Here is a 20,423-nt window from a genome sequence, read left to right as displayed (position 1 = left end):
AATTAACTATTACTACTTATCTGTATTCATATTTACACTAAAAACAAAATAAAATATAAATGCAAAAAAAAAAAACTCTGAAAAATGTAGAACCTACAATTATGATGTTGGTGGGGGTTACAGCAAAGACAGTGAAATGAGAGAGCTAAATTTCAAATTATAGACCCACCTTGCTTCCGACAGCCTGGGATTTTGATAAAGGCTCCATAATCTGTCACCATGGCAACCTATAAAGAAAAAAATAATAAATCAATGTCACACAAATGAGAATCTTTCTTCCAGAGTCTCCTAGACTCCTTGAATTTCTGCTTGGCACTGACTTGTCTCTGACTACTACGAAATTCCCTAATAATGTTTTGTCAAGCATTCTTTATTATGTTCTTTTTGAAACTTAGACTGACAGGTATATACATACACATTAAAAACAATGGTGAGGGCTGGGGATGTGGCTCAAGTGGTAGCGCGCTAGCCTGGCATGCGTGCGGCCCGGGTTCGATCCTCAGCACCACATACAAAAAACAAATATGTTGTATCCGCCGATAACTAAAAAATAAATATTAAAATTCTCTCTTTCTCTCTCTCTCTCTCCTCTCTCTTTAAAAAAAAAAATAAAAACAATGGTGAGATTGGAATGTCATCACATGGTATGATGGTAATCAAGGGATGCCCAAATCCCACACTTGTTAAAATCACCAAAGGAGGTGAGGCACAGTGGCGCAAGCCTGTAATCCCAGCAAATTCCAGCGGCTCAGACGATCTTAAGTTCAAAGTTGGCTTAAACAACTCAGCGAGGCCCTAAACAACTCAGTAAAACCCTGTCTCTAAATAAAATATAAAAAAAGGGCTGGAGCATCCCTGGGATGAATCCCCAGTATCTTACTTAAAAAAAAAAAAAAAAAGGAGAAAAGAAATCACCAAAGGAGTTTTATGAATGAAAGGGATAGCAGGAACCAGGTAATAAAGTTACACTTTATATTAGCTGGGCCTTAGGCCTCTAATCCCTATACAAACAACTGTAGTAGTTTGACATAGATCGTGTAGATCCTTTTTCTTAAACTTCAAACCAAAACAGTAGAATGAATTGAACATAATGTTCCTGTGTTCATATATGAATACATGACCAATGTAACTCCACATCATGTACAACCACAAAAATAGGAACTTATACTCCATGTATATATGACAAACCAAAATATAGTCTACTGTCATGTATAACTAATAAGAACAAATAAAAAATTTTAAAAAACACTGAGTCCTGGGTTTTATTGAGAAAAAAATCAATACATAGACATCTGACAGAACATGAAAAGATATAACCAGAGAGAAAAAGATTTGTTCTCAAGACTTTTGTAGCACAGACCTAACATCAGGAAGTTAGTGGTTTGATGGACTTATGTAATAAGTAACCAATGTTAGTGAGAAAGGCCCAGAGTCCCTGCCAAATAAATTATTATCTCCACCCTTTCAATCTTCTAGTCTCTCCCTTCCCTACTCACCTGTGTGGATTGGGATTAATGTTGTCACTACATTTAGCATTAAATTCATTATTTGTAAAAATTCAGTATTTTATTCTTCTCAGTGTCTTTAGCTAGTTGTTTCATCTTAAGCAATCACTGTTTCACCATATCTAAAGCTAGGGAACTGAATAAGACAATTCCCGCTGGACTAATATTTACTAACATATGCTAAATGTTCACTACATGCAAAACACTATTCAAAATCCTCATCACACCTTATAAAGTTGGTACTATTTTCATTTGACAGATGACAAAATGATGCAGAGAAAGGTTAGGTAATTTCCCCAAGATCCAAACCTGGCAAGTAGCGGAGCTGGGATTAGAACCCAGAGTTTAACTACACTACAGCTGTTCATGGGTTCCCTTTATTCTAATGACTACAAGTGGTGACATCTGATATCCTATCTGTTCCTGGCAACAATCCTAGGAAGTATATATGGTAGGTTCCTATGCTGCAGATGAGACAGAACAGTCTAGGTGTAGAAAGAACACTGCTTTGGAGTGAAAGATGCGGCTTCTAATCTCAGCTCTGCCATTTCCTACCTGTGGGATACTGAACACAACTTGCCTTTCAAGGTCTAAGTTCCCATCTGCTCTCACTTTGCTGCTACAGATAACAAATGACATACATAAAATGCCTGGCACTGGTATCTGGCACATACTGCACCCTCAAAGTATAGCTTTTTAATAATTTATAGTCCAAGAAACTGAAGCACAAAAAGATTAGTGACTAGTAGAAAGACATACAACTTAGATACAAGCTGGGGACAGAACCTCGGTCCCCTGACTCCTAGTTCAGTGCCTCCTGCTTCACCAAACATCATCATTATTCATTCCACGTTAGATGGAAATAGATAAAAACTTTCCTTCCCCTCACTTTTTTTTTAAAGAGAGAGAGTGAGAGAGAGAATTTTTTAATATTTATTTTTTAGTTTTTGGTGGACACAACATCTTTGTTTGTATGTGGTGCTAAGGATCGAACCCGTGCCGCATGCACGCCAGGCGATCGCGCTACCGCTTGAGCCACATCCCCAGCCCTTCCCCTCATTTTTTAATGGGTATATTGGAACAGAGCACCTGAAATAACTCTCCAAAAGATACAACATGAAGAATGGGTTTACAAACCAATAGTTCTAAGCTTCCATTTTACACTGATGAAGAATATCCTAAAGTAAGAACCAGGGGTGCTGGGGTTGGGGCTTAGTGGTAGAGCGCTTGCCCAGCATGTGTGAAGCACTGGGTTCGATTCTCAGCACCACACATAAATAAATAAAATAAAGGTCCATTGACAACTACAAATATATTTTTTAAAAAGTAAGGACCAGGTAGTCTCAAAGAAACAGTATAATCATGCAGATACTTAAAATCAAGGCAAGGTAGAGCCAGAAGAAGGTCTTTAAGGACTTTAGAGACTGGCTGGTCCAAACCTGTCATTTTTCAAATGAGAGAGAGAGAACCAGAGACACTAAGTGCTTACGCAAGTTTACAAAGCAATTTGTTTTTATGAAAAGAGTCCCCTGGATAAAGAAAATAAAGCCTTTCAATTTTTAATTAAAATAAGAGAAGATCCCTTCTCTATGGATCAAACAAAGGTACTTTGGCTTTTGCTCCAGGATTCTTAGAAAAAGGGCTTCTTGTCTCATACTGTATAACAACATTATTAAAGAGTATAATTATCTACCAAACTTAACAGCAGCATCTGGAAGTCAGAGCCCAAATCGCCTTGCTGCTGTAAATGAAAACAATCTCACTTTTCAATCCTGAAGCTCCAGTGTCACATTATGGTCTTTAGAGGTAATAATAGACCTTAATTTGGCCTCTCCCAAAAGAAAAGGTTAATGTGCTCCAGAATAAATGCACTCAACCATTCAGTTAGGAAAAGGTATTCTTGCCTATTTCCTGCACCAGGTGTTTCCATCACTGTGTCTCCTAGGGTACATTCAAAGTTGAAATAAACAGGATGGCACCTGCCGTAGATGATCACACAGACTGCCTGGTGTCCCAAGAATAATTACTCAAATGGCTCAGAGGAAAAAAATTCAATAATTATCTCAAATGAATTCAAGTCTTGGGTAAAATGAATTTCCTACCTTCAGATTAGAGTAGCAATGGCCTTGAAACTCATTCTCCCCACAATGTAAATGATGAGTTTGAAGCTCAGAGACTACAGTTGCTTGTTCAAAGTCACAAAGTTAGAAAGTAGCATAACCAGGTATAAAACAGATTTTTTTTAAGTTTTTATATCAATGGTATTTCCCCTTTACCACACCAACATCCCTGCAGCATTTTTTTTCCACTGTAGCAACGCTGAGCCAGATTTCAACTCCCACTGCTATGTTTATACCCGCTACCACGCTTAGTAGACACTGGCACATGATATGATGTCTTAAAGGATAAGAAAAGGATGAATGTTGGCTTCGTGTCTATTCAATCACTGGGACCAGCATCCCTGCTGAGCCCACTAAGAGAACTGCTAGGATATGAGCTATACCACCAATTTCTTTGAGGACAACTGGTCTTACAAGGTTTGATACAATTTTATTCCAGTATTTATAGTCCATCTACTATAAGATACAATCAAGGCACTGTGAAATAAAGACAACTTACAAAAAGATACTGATTGCTGGGCATGGTGGTACACATCTGTAATCGCAGTGACCCAGGAAGCTGAAGCAGGAGAATCACAAGTTCAAGGCCAGCAACTTAGTGAAGCCCTAAATAACTTAGCAAGACATAGTTTCAAAGTAAAAATTAGAAAGGGTTGGGAATGTGGCACAGTGGTAAAGTACCCCTGGGTTCAGTCCCCTGTACCACTCCCCCAAAAAGTTGCCCAGCCTATTAAAAACAAAAAAGAATATGAAGTATTTACCAAGATATGTGAGAAAATCAGAGAATCCTGGCCTCTACCTTCTAGTGACTCACAATCTATTGGAGACACATATACAAGTAATAATATTGCAAGATTGTGATAAATGCTATGATAGAGTACAAACAAATGACTGGAAAAAAAAAAAAAAACACATTTACCATCTACCTTCTTCCTATACCTCAATTCAGTCAAACAAATTTATTTAATTTTTGTCCTGGAGATTGAAGCTAAGAGCACTTTACCATTGAGCTACATCCCCAGCCTTTTTTCTTTTCTTGAAACAGGCTCTTGTTAAGTTGTATAACAACATTATTAAAGAGTATAATTATCTAACAAACTCAACAGCAGCATCTGGAAGTCAGACCCCAAATCACCTTACTCCTGGATCCTCCTGCTCCAGACTCCCAAGTAGCTGAAATTACATGTGTATGCCACCATGTCCAGCAAAGGTATTCTAATAAAATTTTGTTTCTTCATATATTTACATACAATTGGACAACCTCTGTTGTAGTTTAGCAAAACATAGACCTGAAGGGCTGGGATTGTGGCTCAGCGGTAGAGCGCTCGCCTAGCACCGGCGGGACCCGGGTTCAATCCTCAGCTCCACATAAAAATAAATAAATAAATAAAGGCATTGTGTTGTGTCCATCTACACCTAAAAAATAAATATTAAAACAAAACAAAAAAACATAGACCTGGAAAGATTTAGAATCCCACCTTTGGCATTTATTTATCATTGGGCCATTATTTCTGACAAGTTTTCTTATCCATTAAAAGGAGTTAATTCTAGAAAGATTCAATAACACAGAATGTGTTGGAGTGCTAACATATATTAGACTTTCAAAATTTTTTTCCATCTACTATTAGGTACTCATTTATTTTCCTTGTAAATATTAGGTACTCATTTGTTAATTAATTTATTTTGGTACCAGAGTTTGAACTCAGGGGTGTTTAACCACTGAAACACATCCCGGATCTTATTTGTATTTATTTAGAGATAGGGTCTCACTGAGTTGCTTATGGCCTCGCTTTTGCTGAGGCTGGCTTTGAACTTGCAATCCTCCTGCCTCAGCCTCCCAAGCTGCTGGGATTACAGGCATGTGCCACTGCGCCTGGCCCAGCTTCATTTACTTTAGTTGGATGAATATTCTGAAAAAAAGTTCATTCCTTCCAATTTATCATGAAATTTTTCTCTTCCTAATTCCAAGTCATTTCTAAAGCATTCTTTTCCAAAATATGCTTCTGAAATACTAAATTAGAACTCAAAAAATGGTATTTCACTGAACATTCAACCCGATAGTAATACATACCTTCCTTGATGGTAATATATAAAATCTATTATTTCAAGCCCTGTCTCATACAAGAAAAGGCTGCAGGCAGGATCCACTTTAGAAGAAATCTTAGTCTGTGAAGGGCAGAGAACACTACTCTTTCTTTTGTGTAGCATGATAAGTAAGGGCTTCAGGATCAGAAAAATCAACTTCACTTGCAATGTTACCATTTCCTTTTTCTGAGTTCTGGTACTTCACTCACCTTTGGGGAAACCATGGGCCATAAAGATAAAAGACAGAAACTCTGAACAGCAGAGTCATTTGCCATTTGTTAGAATGTTATTATCTTATACATTTACATTTGGGATCAATTTATCATCAACAGATATCCAGAACAACTGTTATCAATAACTGACAATCACAAAGTCTGTCCTTAAAGACCTCTTAACATTAGGAGGTGAAACTTTACCAACTGTAAAGTAAGAATGAATGCCAGAAGAATACACAGTTAAAATACTTCGGGCATTTTTAAGATATTGAAAAACATTTGGGGGTTTTATCTTCCCTTCAAGAAGAAGGAGACACCATTAATGAATTCCTATGTCTGTCACTTTTATAGATAACATCTTATTTAACTATTACAGTAATCCTTTGGAAGTAGTTATCTCCAGTTAATAAATGAGAAAATTGACATTTACAGCCTTAAGTATCCCACATTAGTAAATAAATAAAAGAGCTGGCATTAGAATCCAGGTCTGTCTGGTTCCAAAGCCTTTGCTCTCTAAAGAAATCCAATGCCTCAAAAGTTAATCATTCACTCAGTGATCAAGCACCTACTATTTTCTACCCATCTACCTGAAACTGAGATATACAGCAAAGCAGAGCTCTGCCCTTGTAAAGCTTAAGTATCTTGTGAGAATGACATTACACAAGTATGCAAATAGCCAATTAAATTCCAAGTTTTCTGGGGAACCAACCTAGATACCCATCAATAGATGAAAGGATAAAGAACCTGTGTTATATATACACAATGGAATATTACTCAGCATTACAAGAGAATAAGATTATGGCATTTGCAGGTAAATGGATGGAGCTGGAGATTATTATGCTAAGTGAAGTAAACCAATCCCCAAAAAACTAAAGGCCAAATGTTTTCTCTGATTAGTGGATACAGATCTATGATGGGGAGTCATGGCAAGAATGGAGGAACTTTGGATTGGGCAAGGAGGAGGATGGGGAGGGGTTAAGGGGATAGGAAAGATGGTGGAATGAGATGGACATCATTACTCTAGGTACATGTGTGATTGCTCAAATGGTGCATCTTTACATCATGTACAACCAGAGAACTGAAATGTTGTGCTCCATTTGTGTACAATCAATTGAAATGCATTCTACTGTCATGTAAAACTAAGTAGAACAAATGAAAAAAAAAAAAGTTCCAAGTTTTCAATTCTGTGAATATTTCAACAAAACTGAAACACGTTCATTAAAATCAGCTGGAAATCACACTCTAGAACTTACATATCCTTTATTATCATTAAGAACAAAAATAGAGATTATTATGTAAAAGACAACATCTTTTACATAAATATGTCATCCTATAAAATAGGACATTGACAAATATATCTTTATACATTAAACAATATACAAAGAAGTGACTTTCATGAACTGTTCATAACTAATTTTGGTAAAAAGAAGCAAGACTTCAAACAAATATTGCATGTTTTTTGCAATATGTTGTCAGTTTCACAGGACGTGGCTTACTTTGATACCATTGTTCTTGGCATTTGAGAATAATATGATTTCTCATGTCAAGTCTAATATCATCTTGGAAACAGTAGGTCTGGCAATATTACATTTTCTTCCTCCTTCCAGTTTCTCGTTGCATCATTTTAGGCATGCTAAGCAGAAATCTCTATCGAAATCTGATATATTTATGGGATCTTTCTTTCTTGTCTTTGTTCACAAACCAGTAAATAATTCATGGATTTATGACACACATACTAATTATTCAAGGGAACAAAAGTCAATACCATTTTTACCTCTAAAAGAAGTGGGATATTTAGGAACCAACCAATTTTGCTTATCCATACCACCACTGAAATTCATACAGGTACTCACTACTTTGGTTGAAGCACATTACCTATATTCTTTTTTGCTTCTTTTTTCCGTCACTGAATTTTGCCTAGAGGTTCAACCATATCATAGTTCATTTCAACAATGACACATTTATTAACTAACCATTTCTATGATGAGAATTTAATTATTTGTATTGAATCTGTAATCACAGATTATCTTGCTTGTTTTTTTCATCACTGTTGTCAGTTTTAGATGCTTATTTATTCTGTTTTCCCTCATGGTATCTGTAGTTTGGACTGCAATATTTCAAAGGAATGCCAGCAAGTCATATCCAGTGAACCAACTGTCAAAACAGTGTAATTGCCAGGTGTGGTGGCACATGCCTATAATCCCAGCAGCTGGGGAGGCTGAGGCAGGAGGACTGCAAGTTCAAAACCAGCTTCAGCAACTTAGCGAGACCCTGTCTCAAAGTAAAAAAAAAAAAAAAAGGCCCTGGGTTCAATCCCCAGTACCAAAAAAAAAAATAGGGATCCTAAAAATTCCTAAGAATAAGGGCCAAGTGATATGAAGATCTTGAACTAATGAGATGCCAAGATGTTAAAGAAAAGACAGGGCTGAGGTTGTAGCTCAGTGCTAGAGCACTTGCCCCACATGCATGAGGCCCTGGGTTTAATCCTTAGTACCACATAAAAATGAATAAATAAAAATAAAGATATTGTATCTAGCGACAACTAAAGAAAGTTTTTTTTTTTAAAAAAAAGATGTATTAAGACTTGTGGATGAACTGGAGATGGAGAGAAAATCAAGATCAAATTGAAAAGTGAAACCAAGGATAATATCCAGATTTCCAGCTTGAGTAGCTGAATGGATAGTGATTTCATTGGCTGATGTGGAAAAGAAACAGATTTGGTGAGAAAAATAAAAATTCAATTTAAAATATAAGCTAGAGACGCTATAACGTATACAAACGAGGATATCAAGCATGCAGTTAGATGCCTGCAGCTTAGAGGAAGATCATGTGGCCAGATGCTCCAGTGGCCCTTCCTATTTACACAGTAGTGCTTTAAGACAGTCTCAAGTATATAAGGAACATCAAATCCAGCTGCTTTCACCCTTAATCTATTTTTAACACACTGTAAAAGAGAGATTTGCAAAGAACAAAAGACTATACCTCTCCTTGGAAAATAGTGTAGAGAGCAGGTAAGTTTTCCATGGTCTCAGGTCTTCCTGAATTCATCCTTAATGTTCTATGGCTCCTCCATTTCTCTTCTGCTAAAGCTAACTCAAGTGCCCTGTTACAAAGAAATAAGCAACAATTAGAAAGACATCTACATTAAAGAAGAAATAAATATGCAGTCCACAGTTTGTCTCTATAAAACAAGATTTAACATCATGGACTTTAATTCAAATCTCTTTTGTCTCTTCTAATTTGGAGAATTTTGGAAACCTTTATCTTATTTTGTTTGTTATTGTTGGGTTTTTTGTTGTTGTTGTTGTTTTGTATTGGGGATTGAACCCAGAGACCCTCTACCACCGAGCTATATACTCAACCCTTCTTATTTTTTAAAAATTTGAGACAGAGTCTTGCTAAGTTGCTTAACACCTTGCTAGGTTGCTGAGGCTGGCCTCAAATTTGAGATCCTCCTGAGTCACTGGGATTACAAGTATACTATAAAGCCTGCTCCTTTATCTTGCTTTGTTACTTCAGAAGGCCTTTAGACTACTAGTTTTACTGTTTGTTCATTTATTGCTATTGTTGCTATTCTTTTGCCAGGGAGAGGCTTTTGAGGATGAGGGAGTACATTGGTCTGGACCTCACAAAAACAGAATAATAATAGGAGCCAACATATATCAAGCACTTACTATGTCTAGACACTGTGTTAAACGGTGAACATGTGATGTTATTTAATCCTCAAAACTTTCTCAAAATATAGGTAGTTTCTATTTTTATTATTGTCTTCATTTTATACATACATACGTATATGTGTGTGTGTGTGTATCAATAAGTGAATTCAAAACGAGAACTGGCTATCTCTCCCTCTGAAAATAGTCCTCATTCTCCCATGAATGTGCATCTGCTTTCCTAAATAAATGTGTCTCTTTAAAAAAAAAAAGAAAGGAAGAGAGAGAGTGCTTATTTTTTTCCTTGATTAAATTAAAACACATTTATTCATTTTGAAAGTTCAGACAAAGGTAATACCTGAATAATGAAGAAAATACCATTCATAACTCAATTTGGTTTATATTCTTTCAGGCTTTTTTATATGCAGAAGCAGTACTTTAATTTTATTTATTTATTTTTGTGGTACTGGAGATTGAAAACAGAGGCACTCTGCCACTGAACTACAATCCCAGTCCTTTTCTATTTTTTGAGATAAGGTCTCACTAAGTTGCTGAGGTTAGCCTAAACTTGTTTAAGTGTGGGACTGGGGTCGTAGCTCAGTTGGTAGAGTATTTGCCTTGCATGTGTACCAGTTCAATCCTCAGCACCATATAAAAACAAATAAAGTAAAGATATTGTGTCTTTCTACAACTAAAAAAAAAAAAAAATTATACAAGTTGTGCTGGTGGTGGTGGTGGTGGTGCCAGGGATTGAACCCAGAGGTGTTTAATCACGGAGCTACATCTCCAGACCTTTTTCTTTATTTATTTTTTATTTTGCAACAGGATCTCGCTAAGTTGCTGAGGCTGGCTTGAAATTTGCAATCCTCTCCTCAGCCTCCCCAGCTGCTGGGATTACAGGTGTGTTCAAATGTGCCTGGCTAAGAAGTGGGTTATTTTATTAAATCATTAATCACTAATAGCCATTTCCTTTTTTTTTTAGTATCAGGGATTGAACTCAGGGGCACTCAACCACTGAGCCACATCCCCAGCCCTATTTTGTATTTTATTTAGAGACAGGGTCTCACTGAGTTACTTAGTGCCTTGCCATTGCTAAAGCTGGCTTTGAACTCATGATCCTCCTGCCTCAGACCTCCCAAGCCACTAGGATTACAGGCATATGCCACTGTGCCTGGCTCTAACAGCCATTTTCTTACATAATATATTTGTAACTTTTATTTTGTGGTGCTAGGGACTGAAGCCAGGACTTCACAACTGCTAGGCAAGTGCTTTACTGTTGAGCTACATCCCCAGATCCTTGTCTATTATGATTATAGCAATTCATTCATACACATTCACACACACACACACACACATTTTTCTAATGCCTACATAATAATCCCATTGTTGGATACACCAAATTTAATATTTATGAATTGCATTGAAATAAATATTATAATTAATATGGTCCTAAAAACAAGTTTTTATTTTATTTTGGATGGTACTGAGGATTGGACCCAGGGATGCTCTACCAATGAGCTACATTCCCAGCCCATTTTAATTTTTATTTTGAGACAGGACCAGTTGAAATGGGCAACCGGTTGTTGTGCCTTGCCCTCAGGTGCACTGCTCAATTGCATCCACCACCAGGACTACTTGGGACACATATAGGCAGTCATGCCAGGGCAGTGAGAAGAGGGAGGCACAGAGGGGGATCAAGTTTGTGCCTTGCCATCTGGAATGACAGGCACCAATCCCAGGCACTACAATTGGGTCAGGGAAGGTAGGATCTAAATCAGCATCTTGCTGCTTCTGCAATTATCATGGCAAACTGAGCCCATGCCACTGCTTCTATGTAAGCATCAATTAGACTGAATCAATTCCACTACTTCTGCAGTGAAAGCTGCTCCACAGTCCCCACTCAGTCACCTGCCACTTCTGCAGCTGCTGCAGTAACCACTTCTATCACATTTGCCAAGGAGACATTAGTTTCAGGAGCAGCTGTACAAGATATACAGTAACTGCCCCAGAAGACTTCACTTTGGCCATAGTCATTCCAAATATCTCTGCCTACCCTACAGTCATTTCAGATGTACCCACTCCAGTCCTTGAGGAGGTGACTCATGACATCCAGGATAGGCCAGTCCAGCAATCTTCCCCAGATTGGCATCAGAGCAGAATTGTGCAATTAGCAGACAGAAGATTGTGCACATGATACCCCATTTAGCATACAAGCAGCATGGGGTCCACCTGGGAACCTCCATCCTGTGCACTGCTCTCCTTTATTCTGCAGCACAATCCAAATAAAGCCTCTTTGAGGTGGTTTTATTTTGCCCATTCATGGTTTCTATCTCAGATTGAGCAGGCTGGGTTGGTTGCATTAAAAACTGGAAAGGTGGGGGGCTGGGGATGTGGCTCAAGCGGTAGCGCGCTCGCCTGGTATGCGTGCGGCCCGGGTTCGATCCTCAGCACCACATACCAACATACCAACAAAGATGTTGTGTCTGCCGAGAACTAAAATAAATAAATAAATAAATAAAAAAAAAACTGGAAAGGTGGAATGTGATGGACATCATTATCCAAAGTACATGTATGAAGACATGAATTGGGTGTCAACCTACTTTATATACAAACAGAGATATGAAAATTTGTGGTATACATGTGTAATAAGAATTGTAATGCACACACACAAAAAAAACAACAAAGTACATGTATAAAAACATGAATTGGCGTGAACACACTTTATATATAAAGATATGAAAATTGTGCTATATATATGTAATAAGAATTATAATGCATTCTGTTGTCGTGTATTTTAAAAAAGTAAAATCAATTAAAAAAACTGGAAAGGCGGCCAGACAGCTGCTGAAAGTTGCTGAAGAGGTGCTGGGAGCTACTAGTTCCAGCTGCTGAGAGCTGCTAGGAGAGTTACTGAAAGTAGCTGGGATGGTTGCTAATACCATGAGCTGAGAGCCACTGGCACCCAGAGTTTAGAGCTGCTAACACTAAAAGAGCTATACTTTGCCTTTTTTGTAATTTCTATCCAGACTGAGCAGAAAAACCCTAAGCTGACTGGTAAAAGAAGCACCAGCAATTGGGACATCTAAAATGAGCTCAAACATATTAAGTCTATCATTTGTTCTTCTCCACATAAAGTTATAGAAAGTAAATAACATAAATGAACTTAAGTTGTTCCTTACAAATTTCTGCTATGAGAAGAGTACAGAAAGGTAGTATTTAAAACCCTCCTTTTTGTTACTCCTGTAGAACAGAAAACTAAGAAACCTAAACAATTTGTTATGAAGGAAACTGGCATGCATTTTTCGAATTGAGAGGAGAGTCCACTTATTAAAAATACTGGATATATGGGGTGGATTGTGGCTCAGTGGTAGAGTGCTTGCCTAGCATGTGCAAGGCCCTGGGTTCAATCCTTGGCACCACATATGAAGAATAATGACTCTAGAGCTTGCATTCTTATCCACCATACTAAACTGCCTCTAGAATTTAGAGTCCACAGCCAAACTTTGTAGAGTACAGCTCTAACACTACCAAGGTCCTTCATGAGATAAATCAGCGAGGAGTAATCAGAAAGAAATTGTTCATGAAAGAGTCTAGAGTGAGTAAGGTCTGAATCCATTAATTCAAGCAAAAAATCAACAACTATTTCTTATTTCATGTTTTCAGTGCCTGATATACTACAGGTACACAAAGTTATTTTGAGTAAGAGAATCAGGCCTTACTGTATGCCACCTACAAGTAGATAAAGAAGGAGGAATGCATTTTGGTCCCTAAAGGATATAGAAGAAGGACCAGGTGCCATACAATGTTAGATAGGTAAGCAAAAGGGAGACTTTCAAATGCTGAACTGATGGCTAAACCTTCCTCCTTCCCACCAAATTTCTAGAATGACTATTCAAACTCCAGTTGTGCACCTGTTGATGGTCAGATGTAGAAAACAGGAAGAAGAGTAAAAAGCTAGGATAAAACAAAAAGTAGGCTCATAAAATGTAAGAGCTGAAAGGAACGATGAAGATAATTAAGCTGACTACTTTTATTTAACTGAAACAGGCCAAGAGAAGTGAATTGATTTGACAAAGGCTTCTCATAGTTAGCAACACTGGCATTAGACCCCAGGACTAGTACTTACTCTACTACCATACACTACTCTTTCAGTCAATTATTCCTAAGGCCCCTTCAAAGTTCTCTAATAATTATAGCTAATATATGAGTGCTTAATTAATTTAATTCTCTTTCTGACCACCTCTAAGCAATTATCATTACCACTTTAAAAATAAAGACATAAGGACTAGGGTTGTGGCTCAGCAGTAGAGCGCTCACCTAGCACGTGTGAGGGTCTGGGTTCGATCCTCAGCACTACATAAAAAATAAAATAAATAAAATAAAGGTGTGTGTCCAACTACAACTTTTAGTTTTAAATATTAAAATATTAGATATTTTAAATAAAATATTTTTTAAAAAATGAAAACATAAGTGAAGCATAGTGGCATACACTTATAATCCCAGCAATTTAGGAGGCTGATCACAGGTTTGAGGCCAGTTTGGACAATTCAGCAAGACCTTGTCTCAAAACAAAATTTAAAAAGGGCTAGGCGCTGGGGCGCACACTTGTAATCCCAGCAGCTGGGGAGGCTGAGGGAAGAGTATCACGAGTTCAAAGCTAGTCTCAGAAACTAGCAACTCAGGGAGACCTTGTCTCTTAAAAAAAAAAAAAAAAAAAAAATGTTGGGGACGTGGCTCAGTGGTTAAGAACCCCTGGGTTCAATCCCCAGTACCAAAAAAAAAAAAAAAAAAAAGGAGGGGGAGGATAGAGACATAGCTTAGAGATAAGGCATTCAGGGTTCAATCACCAGTCACACACACACAGACATAAAAGAAGTTAAGTAACTGCTCAAGATTGAAAAAAACTATGAATGATAGAGATGGGAGTCAAATCATATTAATGAACAGCTTTCCTCCCTTCTAGATTTTCAAATTCTTGCAAGCATGCTCTTGTCCTGCATATCATCATATTCTTTTTCCCCAAATCTCCAGTGACTAGCACCATGTAAGTGAGGCACACTGAATTGTAAAATCAAATGTTTGATCCTTATTACCACATTTAAAATTTTAATTTTAACTAAAATTAAAAATACTGGGGCTGGGGATATAGCTCAGTGGTAGACGGCTTGCCTGGCACGCAAAAGGCTCTTGGTTTGATTCCCAGCACTGCAAAAAAAATAAATAAAATAAAAATAAAAGTATTTAATTTTGCCCTATTGTTAATTAATTCATCAATTCAATACATTTAAGGGTGTTTATATATAATGTTCTGTGCTTTATAAACCTATTTAAACCTCTGAAACAACTCTACAAAATATCTAAGTGTTTATAGGATTGAAGTAACTTTTCCATATCACATGGCTAGAAAGAGACAAATTTTGGGCCATTCCAAGGGCCACATACACTAAGTCACCTTTTAAACACAGTCCCTGTCCTCAAACAGTTCTTAGTCTGACAGGAATGACAACAAATTATAATTCAGTGAAGTAAGTACTAAAGTCATAGTGAGGAAGATGGGGAAGGAGGGAAATTTCAGAGATGGCAACTGTGTAGGCCTTTTAGGATAAATGGAAGTCCACTAACAGAGAATACTCTTCTTCAATCCCATTAGAACCCTAATTTATTTACCTCTATTTTCTTCTAACCTATCAGTCCTTTCTTTTTTATTTACTTTTCTCTCAATCTACCTTAGATTCTACAGCGCAATTACTTCAACAATACCCTGAACCCTTTAACTCTGTTTCTATAGCTTACCTATCTGGCAATATCCCCAGTATAGTTGCAGACACACTATCCACTATAGCTCTAAAGCAGAGAGGAATTTACCGCAGGTATTACCAAAATTATTGGAAACACTATAGTAACAGGGCTTTGGCAAAATGTCCCTAAACAATTCCTAACCCACAAAATAACAAGACTTTTGCATGATTAAGAAAGTGATGGCCAGGTGCATACCCCTGTAATCCCAGCAGCTCTGGAGGCTGAAACAGGAGGATCACGAGTTCAAAGCCAGCCTGAGCAAATGCGAGGTGCTAAGCAACTCAACTCAGTGAGATCCTGTCTCTAAATAAAATACAAAATAGGACTGGGGATGTGGCTCAGTGGTTGAGTGCCTCTGAGTTCAAACCCCCAAACCCCCACCCTCCACCCCCACCAAAAAGGTTATGGTTCCACAATGAAGTTAGGTCTGGGATTGTAGCTCAGTGATTGAGTGCTTACCTTACACATGTGAGGCACTGGGTTTGATCCTTATTACCACATTTAAAAAAAATCAATAAAATAAAGGTATTATATCCATCTAAAACTAAAAAAAATTTTAAAAAAGAATGGAAAGTTATACTCCATGTATGTATAATATGTCAAAATACACTCTGCTGTCATGTATATGTAAAAAGAACAAACAAACAAAAAAAAAAAAAGGAGAAGAATAAGGTTATGGCTGTCACCACAGAAAGTTACCAAACCAGAAAACTGGTAACAGGAGAAACTCACTGCCACTGCCATCTTTGTCAGCAAAACTGCGTGCCTTATACCCTTTGTCTCTGCATTTAACTCAGTTCCAAATTAAATTCCCATCTTAAGTACAAAGGAGTCTAGGAAACAGTTTTTAGCTTTCCATCTCTTTCAATAAGTGATGGCACTAGAGGCTAGAATATGTATTGAAAAAGCCAAATCCACAGTCCTTGCCATATGTAGATAGGTTTTCTCCATGCATGCACTGAACAGTCTGATGTGCTGGAAAATTTTGATTTCCAACCTCAAATGGGCCCTTAACTCTGCCCAGCAATACTACATAAGCTCATTATCCTGTATTCTACAATGACTTCCATATCTGCAATACTCATAAATCTCTGATCTTCTCTAAGTATATGATCCCACTTCCTCCTTTACAGAGAAAATAAAAGCCATGAGACAGGGAACTCACTTTATGAATATCAAACATACAACCTGTATCTATAGTCTTCATTTCCTTCTTCCCTTGTACTAAATGAAGAAACTATTCATCTTTCTCAAACTAATCCCTCTATCTATTCATTGGGTCCCACCCATTACCATTCTCAGAAATCTTATACTACTAGTGACCCAATTTCTCTCTTGTTTATTCAACTTCTCCACTACTCTCTCAATTAGATCCTTGATAACCTCATCCTCTTCAGCTACAAGATTCTCTCCTCCTGCTTACAATTATATCTATAAAAAAAATACTGTCTAGGAGTTTCTATCACAGATCATTCATTTACTCCTGAGACATTCTTAGGGTCTTCCTCTCTATCTTCTCCTTTTACACTTCTTCTGTAGGTTCACTCATTTGTTCTTTGCCATGTTGGAAAAATTCAAGGTTCTTTGTTGATTTTATCCACACCCATGGCTCAATTATCACATATATGCAAATTACTCTCAAATTTATATTTCCAATACAAATCTCTATACTGAGAACCAAAGATTTATTTCAAACCACCTCCTCGATGTCATCAATTACCTCCCCACAAAAAACCACAACAGACAAAAAACCTAGTGTTGGCCAGGCACAGAGGCACATTTCTATAATCACAGCAACCTGGGAGGCTAAGGCAGAAGGGCACCAAGTTCAAGGTCAGCCTCAGAAACTTACAGGGGTGCAGCTCAGCAACTTAGAGGAAGAGCGCCACTGGATTCAATCCCCAGTACCAAAAACAAACAAAACTGATCTCTAGTCATCTTCTGGTGAAGATGATCTCAGTGAACACTACCATAATATATTCAACTGCATATGTCAGAAACCTAGAAGCTATCTTTGTCTCTTCACTCTATGAATCCAGTCCATCACCAAATCATTCTCATCCACTCACCCCCTATATACCTCTAGAATCTAATTTTCTGCAGCTCCATCTCAGTCCTGTTGACCTTTCTGACCAGGATCACTACATACTCTAAGAGATCTATCTGTATCCTCTAGGGCTCCCTTCCCTCCAACCTGTTCACACCATTAAGCCCCACTCCCCAGGAGAGGGAAAACTCTCTCTCCCTTTAGAAGTAAAAGCTACAAATCCCTGCAAGGCCTAATCTCTACCACCTCCAACTTCATCTTGTATCATACTCCCCTTTGGTTTCTTTATACCAGCCACACTGGCTCTTTGTTTTAATATTCCTAAACTGATATGAGACCTGTGTCCATGCTGTTCTGTATGGAACGCTCTGCCCTCCCCTCTTCCCGTATAATTAGAATTCTTCCATCAGATATCAGCTCAGGCATCTTTTCCTCAGAAAAGCCTTCCTGCTTACTTCAGGCGTGAAAAGCATCAGCAGCACTTCCATTTATTAGTGAGCTCACTGTTTAACATTTGTTTTTCCCAACACACTCTAACCACCTGAGGATAGGGGCCATGTTTCGTTCATAATGTATCCCCTAACGCTCTGCACAAGAAATAGCAGTAGGGCGACTGAGAAGACTTGGCTCCGGGGTCTGAATCTCGCTCAGTAAAGCTGTGCTCTGGAGAAGGAGCTGGACATGTCCTTCATCGCTGTCTCTCTCAGGAGAGTACAGGAGGCTCTCATAAATGACTGCAAAATCAGTGGTAGAAACAAGTCGGCCTCCTCAGCCAAAGGGGCACCCCACGTAGGCTGGGAGAGTGGCCTGTCTTCCCGGAACGCCAGGCACAGGGCTGGACATAGCAGGCGCCTGTCGAAGGCAGCAGCCATCAACGACCACCAGCAGCTGGGTCTCAGTCCTGCCGCTAGAGACCCCAAAGCTCTGCTCCTGCCCGCAAAGGGGCTATCAGAACTCAGAACTCGGGGGCCTCCCGCCCCCTTGCAATCAGAGCCTTCAGCTGAGAAGGGCAGGCTCAGGCCGCACAAGACTGGCGTTGCCTCTAGATTCGAGGAAGCACCCACCCCGACTCTCCCTCAAACTCACTTGGCGTCAGCTTCAGATCTCCCCAGCCGCCTTATTGCCCGAAACGCCAAACCCAGTCAGAGCGTTCCCACCCACAAGACCCAGCGCGCCTAGGAGGGACGCCAGCCGCGTTCACCAATCCTGGAATTGCACTCTCGTGACGTCAGGAAAAAAATGACCAATAACAAGAGAGTATCCAGAGGGCGGTGCAAGAGGGAAATACTGAAAGCCTATTGGCTTCTCCAAATCGGAAGTTCTGGAGGAAGGACTAAACCGGAGCCAATCACAGGCCGCCCGAAGTTGTCAGCGCGGTCAGTGGCGGCGCTGAGGACAGCGGGTACCGCCATGATAGAACAGCAGAAGCGCAAGGGCCCGGAGTTGCCGCTGGTTCCCGTCAAGCGGCAGCGGCATGAGTTACTGTTGGGAGCAGCGGGGTCGGGCCCCGGAGCCGGGCAGCAACAGGGGACTCCGGGAGCTTTACTGCAAGCGGTAAGTGAAGAGGCCGGCGGCCTTCGGCCCTCAGCTCATCCCGGTCTCTTCCTAACGCTGGTACCTGATGATCCCGCACTGCGGGGGGAGAATGCACCTGAAATTAAAATAGATAGACAATAAAGGCGACCAGTATCACGTGGATGTTCCGTACATGTTTCTATGTTTGCGGCACGTTTTAAATCTTTCGACTGCCCTGTGAGGCAGCAGTGAAATTAGTTTAAAAACCTTGGGCTCACAATCAGGGCCCGGGCTTCTGCATCCTAAATATCCCGGGGATCCGGCATAAAAATAAACATTCAGAGACATTTGTAGAATGGACGAATGAATAGTGAGGGAAGGAGGAAGGGAAATAAATAATATTGGCTCTCTTTGGGGTTTGGGGCAAGTTGCTTTTCCGTTTACTTCTCTGCACTTGTGTTATTAACAGCAACTGAATGAACTCATTGATCCTTGTACTAAATGTTTTGTATATGAAGTTTACATTAGTCTTGGTGTCAGCATAAGAGTTAGAAACTGTTACTTTTCCATTTTGGAGGTGGGAAAACAAACCCTTATCCAATAAGCAATAGATTTCGAATTGGGATCCGTTCTCCTAAATGTGTTTCTTGTAAAATAGAAATGATCACACTTCTGTTACCATGCTAATACGATCAGCTTGTCAGCAAATCCTGATGGCATAGACCCCAATAGATCTGGATAATATATAGAATTACTGCCACTTTTTTTTTTTTAACTCTATTACTGTTACTACTCCTGGTCTTACATTTTGTTGTTGTTACTAGGGATTGAATCCAGAGGAGCTTTACCGCTGGGCTACATCCCCAGCCCCATTTTTTAAAAAAATTGTTGGTTAGAGCCTTGCTAAGTTTCTGGGCTGGTCTTGAACTTGAGATCCTCCTGCTTCAGTCTCCTGAGATGGGATTGCAGGCCTGAGTCAACCACTAGGCTCTAAAGTCATTATCTCATATGGCATTATTGCAAGAGGGGCCTTGTATTTCTGTTTTTATCCTTGTGTAGGCACTCTATTATCAATCTAACAGCCAGGGGCATCCTTCTAAACATCAAATTATATGACTGCTGAAAACTTTCCAGTGACTTTCTATTTCATTCAGAGTAATCAAATTCCTTATTTCTATTGGAATGATCAGGTGGGTATCAAAATAGAGGCATGAGTTACTTGAGTAGAGCTGCCTTTCTCTAAAGCATTTTAAGCATTTTCCTGATCTTTTCCCTTCACTCTTTACCCTGCAATTTTGCAGCCTCCTTTGCCATACAGCAGTGGCTACCTCATACTTATCTTTTGTTTAGGGACCTCCAAGATGTTCCTCCCTTCAAGCCCCAATCATGCTGCTCTCAGGACATGAAGGAGAAGTGTACTGCTGCAAGTTTCACCCAAATGGATCCACCTTAGCATCTGCAGGATTTGACCGACTGATATGTGA

General features: G+C 39.0%; 2 protein-coding genes across 2 annotated transcripts in view; one reads left to right on the top strand and one right to left on the bottom strand.

Moving 5' to 3' along the window:
- The window catches only part of Zcchc17 (zinc finger CCHC-type containing 17), a 50,265-nt gene extending 31,674 nt beyond the window's left edge, over positions 1–18,591 (bottom strand). The window contains exons 1-3 of the mRNA XM_027937469.2: positions 18,511–18,591; positions 8,908–9,028; positions 170–227 (exon numbers count right to left, since the gene is read on the bottom strand). Coding sequence (XP_027793270.1) covers positions 170–227; positions 8,908–8,973 — 124 coding nt within the window. The 5' untranslated portion in view covers positions 8,974–9,028; positions 18,511–18,591. The remainder of the gene's footprint in view (positions 1–169; positions 228–8,907; positions 9,029–18,510) is intronic.
- A 200-nt stretch (positions 18,592–18,791) lies between these two features.
- Snrnp40 (small nuclear ribonucleoprotein U5 subunit 40) overlaps positions 18,792–20,423 on the top strand; it is a 33,417-nt gene continuing 31,785 nt past the window's right edge. Inside the window, exons 1-2 of the mRNA XM_027937556.2 lie at positions 18,792–18,978; positions 20,290–20,419. Coding sequence (XP_027793357.1) covers positions 18,835–18,978; positions 20,290–20,419 — 274 coding nt within the window. The 5' untranslated portion in view covers positions 18,792–18,834. The remainder of the gene's footprint in view (positions 18,979–20,289; positions 20,420–20,423) is intronic.

This window comes from Marmota flaviventris, chromosome 10 (assembly GCF_047511675.1).
Source record: "Marmota flaviventris isolate mMarFla1 chromosome 10, mMarFla1.hap1, whole genome shotgun sequence".
Lineage (NCBI taxonomy): Eukaryota > Metazoa > Chordata > Mammalia > Rodentia > Sciuridae > Marmota > Marmota flaviventris.
Note: the sequence above shows the minus strand (reverse complement) of the source record. Positions and strands in the feature narration are given on the sequence as shown.